This window comes from Sinocyclocheilus rhinocerous, unplaced genomic scaffold (assembly GCF_001515625.1).
Source record: "Sinocyclocheilus rhinocerous isolate Xijiao unplaced genomic scaffold, SAMN03320098_v1.1 scaffold514, whole genome shotgun sequence".
In the NCBI taxonomy this organism is placed as follows: domain Eukaryota; kingdom Metazoa; phylum Chordata; class Actinopteri; order Cypriniformes; family Cyprinidae; genus Sinocyclocheilus; species Sinocyclocheilus rhinocerous.
Genome location: NW_015658605.1, coordinates 122,093 through 130,800, shown reverse-complemented (window position 1 = coordinate 130,800; position 8,708 = coordinate 122,093). Strand labels below are relative to the sequence as shown.

General features: G+C 36.0%; 1 protein-coding gene across 1 annotated transcript in view; it reads left to right on the top strand.

The window, feature by feature from the left end:
* The first annotated feature begins 3,029 nt into the window (after nt 1-3,029).
* Nucleotides 3,030-8,708, top strand: part of LOC107722743 (prosaposin-like) — an 8,932-nt gene continuing 3,253 nt past the window's right edge. The window contains exons 1-6 of the mRNA XM_016531208.1: nt 3,030-3,144; nt 3,392-3,450; nt 4,626-4,700; nt 5,121-5,267; nt 7,361-7,441; nt 7,571-7,754. Coding sequence (XP_016386694.1) covers nt 3,093-3,144; nt 3,392-3,450; nt 4,626-4,700; nt 5,121-5,267; nt 7,361-7,441; nt 7,571-7,754 — 598 coding nt within the window. The 5' untranslated portion in view covers nt 3,030-3,092. The remainder of the gene's footprint in view (nt 3,145-3,391; nt 3,451-4,625; nt 4,701-5,120; nt 5,268-7,360; nt 7,442-7,570; nt 7,755-8,708) is intronic.

Sequence of the window (8,708 nt, the reverse complement as noted above, 5' to 3'; positions counted from 1 at the left end):
CCAAGTGTTAGCTACTTTACCAAGCCATTCCGTGTTTATTTCCTGTTTGGTCTCTAGTATTGTTCTGTGTTTTCCACTCTCCTAGTGTTAGCTGCTATATGGAGCCAGTTTATTGTCATAGTTTTGTCTTTTTCATAGTTCCTAGTTTAGTTTAGTCTAGTCTTGCCTTGCCTGTTTTTCCCGTGTATATATCTCTGCCTTTGTTTTTGGATTGCCCTGTCGTCTTGCCGTTTGGACTCTGTTTGCCCCTGCCTGGACTATTATCGTGTACCTGGATTATCTCTCTCTGTCTAGCCCTCTGGATGTCGTTTGCTGATCGGAGACCCTCGTCTGCTCTTGGATTATTCTTGTGTCTTGCCCGTACCATACCTGTTTGCCATTGTTTGACCCTGCCTGTGTTCTGACCATGTTTATAAATAAAAGCTTGCACATGGATCCTCACGCCTCATGTCTCATCGGCTCCGTTACACCTGGATGGGGCCTCATCAGTGTCCCTGCTCACCCTGAGCTTTGGTGGACTTGGGGCAAGAGAAACAAGAGAAAAATGCGGCACACCTCCGAAACCACCTCTATGCTCCGGAGCGGTATTCTTCGAGGCTTCATGTATCCCATCATGCATCATGTTGTGGAAATAAATCGTGAGACTATTTGCCGAGATCTCGCGAGAGGTCACGGAAACCTTTCCAATGTAATAATTAGTATTTAATATAATAATTAGATATTACATATAATTTGGTAGAAAAAAGTGTTTTTACGTTTTATTGGTGCAAAGATGAGTAGTGGTGATATTTATTTTGTACAACATTTGCAACTGCTTTTTATCACTTAATTAGAAGCACCACAAATTAAAATTGTCATGTTATAGGGACTACTGAACAGACATTTAGAAGTTGATTTTAAAATGCAAAGTATTTAAAATTAAAATAAAGCTATGTAAACACTTGCATTTTTACAACACTATAAGTGTGTCCTATCAGGTAATGAAAAGCTCGACACACACTTGTGGTCTTCATCCTCACTTGAACACTTGGGCCAAATACAGGAAATACATATAAGTAGTCAAGTGATCAAGTGCAAAGACCGCAAGTGTGGGTATTTGGACAAGGCATCTTCCCAGCTAGTCGTCTTGTCAGGACGAGGATGGAACTCCGCCGTGTGGTCGGTGGGTGTCAGTGTTGTTGACAAGGGACAATTTGTTAAAAAGTAAAACAAGAACAGAAAATTATAATAAGGTCTACTTTGTAATAAAATATAGTACAAATGCTGAAATAAATGAAACCAATTATTCAAAAAAATTGGGGCATTTTACAGAGTGATGAATTGTTGAGAAATGTATTCCCAGTAATTTTTTTTTTTTTAAGTATAACTTTTGGGGGACAAATTAGTACATAGCTATTTACCACCAACCAGTCAAAGTTCTTGGTTAGGGGATAAAACTAAGAGTTGCTTTAAATGTCACCACTGTAATCGTTGCAATAATGTTGTGCAAGGTAAAATATTCTTAGATGAAAATACAAGTGAGATCTATTCTATTAAACATTTTATTAATTATCAAACTCCTCATGTTATTTATAGACTAGAATGTCCTCAATGTAAGTTGTTTTATCATGGGAGAACAAAAAGATGATTACTGGATCGATTGGCTGAACACAAATATGCCATCAGGAGGATCGGTTCTGCGCAGATTTTGCTCTATAGTGTTCACAAACCCCATGATTTTCTGGAAAACAAAATGACTGTATTAATCCTTTCATTGTTTTGGCAAAGTTTTATATTTACAAGACAAGAATAGCTCAAAAACCCTCATATATTACGTTTTGTAATATGCCTCACAATGCACTTTGAAAACCCTTTCAAAGATGAAAACACTAAACAAGAAACAAAAAACGACAAAATCCTAAAGCTTTTCAAGTTTCTTTTAAATTTTGTTTGTTTTATATTTTTTACATGTTAGTTTATATTTTTGTTGTTCTTATTTATTTCACATATTCTCAACTTTACAATGCTTTCAAAATACTGTCAAAATACTTTTTGAGGCCTCCATATGACATATGACATATATATATATATACATATATATATATATATATATTCTTTCTTGAGCACCAGCGAATGGTTTTACCTTTTGTATTGGTTTTATATGAATCCCTCAGTTGTCCTCAGTGTGACAAGATGGATCTCAAAAGCGTTCAGTCATTGTTGGAAAGGGGTCAGATATGCAGAAGATGCTGGAAAACCAAAGAATGTGCAGGACCTGGATTTTGATGGATTTTTGACTCATGAACAACCATCACAAAACATAAAATCAATTGTGGATCTTCTAGGTAACAACACACAGTATTAAGATTCGATATGTAAACTTTCGAATGGGGTAATTTTTATAAACAGTTATTATTTTGCCTTGTGCACTATATGTAAACATTTGTTATGTGACATAGCCTATTCAGGAGACTACTGAATAAAAATACATACAATTTTTATGGTCTCCTCTTATTTTGTTAAAATTATTAACATTTTTGCAGATTCTGCAAGGGTATGTAAACTTTTGAAGTGTATGCAGATTCCTAAACAATGTATCTTTTTTTATATTAGCCAAAATTACAGAGGTATAATTATCTCCAAGCAGAGATTCTGTTGAATGAACGTGTTCATACACAATTCATTACTGTTGTTCAATATCCTTTCATGTGCCTGTCTTGATACTCATCAAAATGTCTTTTGGAAGAAACTAAAGTGCTATTTCCTTAAAATTAAATTGCCTATGACTTCCAAAATTAGCCCATCCCCTCGTTCATGGCACACCTGATTAGTAGGCTACAAGTTAAATCATACTAAAAAGCCCATAACCTATGACTAACTTGCCATACACATACATAACAATAAAATGAATGCTAAGTTTTTAATGCTATGCAAGACTTCCTATGCAAATAGATATACATGTACTTCTGTTGAATCAGGAAGACTGTCGCTGGCTTGTGATTAAACTAGCTACTTCCTCATCAAATACTATAAAACATTTGGGCGGTGTATCAGCTGAACACAGAGCCTTCAGGTTTGTGGTACATTCACTGCGGTGCACTGATTAAAACATCATGCAGTTTGCCTTCGTCACTTTTTTTCTCTTCACTTCTACCCTGACTTCAGGTAAGAGAGTTTAAATATTAAATAAAGCTGGCTATGACATATGCGCGTGCATAACCATTTAAACGAATAATTAAAATGCTAAATATTACCAAAAAAGAAGTCCGGAGTTAAATTAGACTTCAAAGGTAGACTGCAAGGTTTCTCGAAGGCAGTCAATTCCCTTGTATTTTCAGCCAAGTAGTTTAGTTTCAATACAATTCCATATTATTTTTATAGAAATACTTCACATGTTCTGGCTTCTCTATAGGATGGGCAAGAAGTGTAGACCTTCAGCTCACAGAACCGCAAACAGCCAGCCTTCACATGGTGAGTGACCAATGATTGAAAAACGACTACTTGCATGTCCAGTAAAATGCAGATGAAAATAAATATTCTGTGTGGATCAGTTCTAAGTGTACACTGTTCATAAACGGAGAATGCCACTACTACCCCATTACATAGCCTACATTTTTATTCATTTTATAAACTGGCATGCCAGCATACACCGTGTCTAAGTTCATTTATAATAATCTACTTTATAGAAACATACATGCTTTTAAAGGAACACTCCACTATTTTTGAAAATAGGCTTATTTTCTGACTCACCTAGAGTTAAACAGTGGTAGTTTCGCTTTCACAACGAAATAGCGTCACACACCGCGGCCTTGAGTGAGCAGAGGCGGGCAGGCTTGACGGTGCGGCCGGCGGATTCGACGAAGGAGCGTCCGTAGAGCTTGCGGCAACCACATGTGACGACTCCAGGCTGGACTCCGCTTCGTCCACGGTGAAAGCCGATCCGGCGATCCACAGCACTAAGTTGTAGTATTTCCTCAGCGACCAGCACAGATCAGCTCCAGGCATGACGAAGCAGATATCGTCCTCTTTTGGAAGACCAAACAAAGTAGTTTCGCTTTCACAACGAAACACACAGCGTCTTCACGACATGGCGGCGGCAGCAACAATACTACAGCGAGAATAAAAGTTACGCCTTCTTTCTTTGCGTGAACATTTGGGCGGCGTTATGCAAATCTTCCCACATCGTGACGTAGATATGTGGGGGCGTGTTAGAATGAGCCGTTTTAGGTAGGAGTGGCTGACTCTTAACTTTTATAAAGAATATCTCTTTGGATTTGAAATCGCATCATATGACCCCTTTAAATAATAGATCATAACAACAATTGAACCTTAAAAGACGATCTGAGAATATGGTAATTTTCACACTTCCTTCATTCTAGTAAAGATAGGTTTCTCTTTTACCCATACCACCCTAAAAAAGAGGTTGTGAGAGTTTGTGGTTTTATGTTAGAAACAGTATCACATGGTATACACTATTCCTTTGTGCATTTTACTATGCAGCCAATAAACTAAGCACTGAAATGCACAAATATTGAAATTCGCTTAAATGTCTAGTCAGGTTTTATTCATATTACATCAAATAGTCCACAGAATATAACTTTGATGACTGTAAGTCAACATGATATTCCACTGTCCTCATCCTTTAGATGGACAACATGTGCACCGACTGCAAAAAGACTGTACAGCTGCTGACAGAAATCCTCTCCAGTCAAGACTCACAGGTGAAATTGTGTTTGTGACGTTACTAATACGTAAATTCTATTGAAAGTCATTGAATTTATTTGAACACTCTTGGTAAATCAATGTTTAAGTCATTTTAGTCCATAGTTTGAATTGCACATTTCTTTATTTTTTTATATGCCAGACAAAGTAAATACCTCCATTGCAACACAATCTCATGGCAGTTCATATCTGTTTTCTGTTTTAGAGAAGCGAAATTTGCAGTTGCGTTATTTTCAAACAAGAAAGCTAGTTTCACTTTTTAATGGCAGCTGAGCCATGTGAAGTAGTTTTTTTTTTTTTTTGCTGCAATAAGTTGCTTTGAATAGAAACTTCAACTAAACTACATGTTTTATAAGCCCATTGTTACGAATGATTTAGAGTTGTTCATACATTGATCTTGAATTGTTCCCTCTTCACAGCATCTTATTGAGAAATCTCTGGACAAGTTTTGTTATGAACACCCCGTCATCCCTTTGTGTATGAATGGAGCAAAGACATACGTACATTTGGTTATCAGACATTTCAGTGCATTTGCAGTGAGTACTTCTCAGTTTAACATCATGACAGTGAGTGATTCTAATAGCCAGAACAATTTCAGGGGTTTCAGTTATTGAACCTTTGGCAGAATATTGCAGTGCTATTCATAACTGACTACAATGGAGATTCTCCTCTATCCACCATCAACGAGTGTCTCGTTCCTTAGGTTGCTTGCACACTTGGGGAATAAAGATAAAAGTATTCTGGCATGACTTCCAATTGACTTTTTGATTAAACTTCTTAATGGTGGACGATACGACCAAAATCTTAATCCAAGATATTTTAAACATGTATTATGTATTTCAGCAAAATTAACTGTTTATTATTTATGTAAAGAATTATTAGTGACCCCACTGGCCTTATGTTGCATCATTCACCTTTAACTTTGAGGCCACACCCTTCCCGCAGTCAAAGAACAGATGTTTTCTCGTGCTGACAGATAACCAGATTTATGTGTGTGAGAAAATATCATATTTGGTGTTAAAAATAAATGACACAGCGGATGAGAACAGTTCCTATTCTCAGGGTAGCAGCTGCACATTTGCTCAGTTGCATCAGATCAGTGTTAGTGCCCCCTTTTATTTATTAGTCTCAAAATTATTCATATTTTTGTATATCTTATATAAAATGGGAACATTATATGCCTATGCAAAATTCACTTTTTTATTTTTTTTATTTTTATTCATAAAGATAATTCATGGAAAATGCGCCATGCTTAGTTAGAAGATTTCTGACACTTGTTGGAAAACACTTTAAAAATGAAAATGACATGTTATTCCCACTACAACCAGCAGAGGATCACTCATTGGCTCGTTTCCACTCTCTAATGTAGTCCTTTTAACGTGTTTTGCTTTTGGATTTATATTTAGACATTAGAAAAATCACAATTGTGACCCTGGACCACAAAACCAGTCATAAGGGTCAATTTTTCGAAATTGAGATTCATACATCATCTGAAAGATGAATAAATACGCTTTCCATTGATGTATGGTTTGTTAGGATAGGACGATATTTGAACATCTGGAATCTGAGGGTGCAAAACAATCAAAATATTGAGAAAATCGCCTTTAAAATTGTCCAAATGAAGTTCTTAGCAATGCATATTACTAATCAAAAATGAATTTTTAAAATATTTACAGTAGGAAATTGACAAAATATCTTCATGGAACATGATCTTTACTTAATATCCAAATGATTTTTGGCATAAAAGAAAAATCAATAATTTTGACCCATACAATGTATTTTTGGCTATTCCTACAAATATACCCCAGCGACATAAGACTGGTTTTGTGGTCCAGGGTCACAATTATAATATTTAAAAACCAATAAAAACATTAAAAATCAAAGTTCAGCACTTTTTTGTACTGATGTATGAAGTAGTAACCCGTGGGATCTACATGAATCACACAAATGACCTATTTTGAATTCAAAACGGCGATTTTCGGCAATAGGTATTGTTTGCATCTCTGTTAACAGTCAGTTTCTCTCGAATGTAAACTGAACGCCAATCACAAACATACCACAACTATTTTATTTTTTGAGCGACAGATAATCGGAAATGAACTGATATTATGCTTAATCACTTTGCCCTCTCAAGCAACGTCATGTTGATTGACTTCATGACCTACAGTGAAAAAAAATGACAGGTTAAGCTTACCAGTCTCTGTTTGTTCACTTTATTTTAATGTTCTTTTCCCCTTTGTCTTTTTCTGTTCTGCTCCCCTTTCCCTCCTCTATTCATTTTGGTCATGTGACTGTGTCTGTGATAGTAATGGCAAAGGGTGAGCTGATATGGACTCGCTTGATAATAAAATGCATTTTGAACTTGTTTAAAATGCTAAACAAAGTTAAATAAAATGTTTTCTTTCATTATTTTAACAAATAAGCTTTTATTTATAACATTTTATTAAAGAAGATTTAGGGCAAAATTAATTGTAGACTCATGTTCATATGTATCTTTAAATGATTCATCTAAAATTTCAAAAGTAAAAAGCGTTTGAGACCATGCCACTAGTCATAAAAATACATTAGCTAGAGCTCTGTTCTGATGTGTATTTCATGCATAACTCATGCATATTTAATACGACTGCCATGACTCAAACTGTACTTTTTTTTTTCTTAGGTTCAAGTCAATCCCCTCTGTAACTTCTGTATGTTGTTCATAAAGACAATAGAGAGCATGCTGCCAAAAGAGAGAACTGAAGTAAGACCTCTTCTGTTGGAAATCTAGTTCACATTTTAAGAAGTGTAAAATGTTCATCATTTCATTGATCTATAAACTGATTATAAACTGCTCCTGGGCTATTTTCCATTTTGCTTGCCTGACCTGTAGGAGGCTATAGTGAACCTTCTGGAGAAAATCTGTGACTATTTGCCCTCACAATATAAGCACACATGTAGCAACTTCGTCGAAACGTACGGAAAGCAGCTGATTGATCTGCTGTTGTCCTCCCTCCCTCCACATGCCATCTGCACTGCGCTGGGCCTGTGTCTCTTCCCAGAGACGCCACTGTTATGTGAGTAGCATGAAGGACAGCAGCACAACACAGTCTTTCTTAGAGCCTGGTGCTAACAACGCCAGGGCCATGGGTTCGATTCCCAGGGAAAGCATGAACTGAAATCTGAAATAAAAATGTGTACTTTGAATGCAATGTAAGTCACTTTGGATAGAAGCATCTGCCAAATGTATAAAAATCTTAAGGCGATTCGTAACATAACATTTTACATTTTGGTGAATTAGTGGCTAATTCATATGAATTTGTGCAATCACAATCATACGTTTTCTGCCTACACTCTATTGACAGTTAGGTTTCGGGGGTGGCGCTTCATTCTTGCTCTTTATTCTAAAAATTGCATGTTTTCATAGGAATCGCATCATGCAAATGAATACAAATCTCCACCTCATAAAATAGTTGAGTCTTCTCATGAGATCGGGATAATAGCCTATGGAAGCCCATTTCCGCCACTGAATAAAAAAAAAGAAAAAAGGTATTGGCGACTATTTATCTCACAATTCTGACTTTTTTCTCGCAATTGCAAGTTTATATCTCGCAATTTAAATTTTTTTCTCAGAATTGCGTGACACAAACTTGCAATTCTGACTTTTTTTCAATTGTGAGATATAAACTCGCAATTGCGTGTTATAAAGTCAGAACTGCAAGATATAAACTCAAAATTCTGTGGGGAAAAAAAAGTCAGAATTGTGAGATAAAAAGTCGCAATAAGCTTTTCTTATTTTTTTATTCAGTGGTGGAAACGGGCTTCCACAGGATAGTTATAGAAGCCCGTTTCCGCCACCGAAAAAAAAAAAAAAAAAAAAGGTAATTGCGACTTTTTATCTCACAATTCTGACTTTTTTTCACAGAATTGCGTGAAAATTTCACAGAATTGCGAGCTATAAAGTCAGAATTGCGAGATATAAAGTCACAATTGCGAGATAAAAACTCGCAATTCTGACTTTTTTTCTCGCA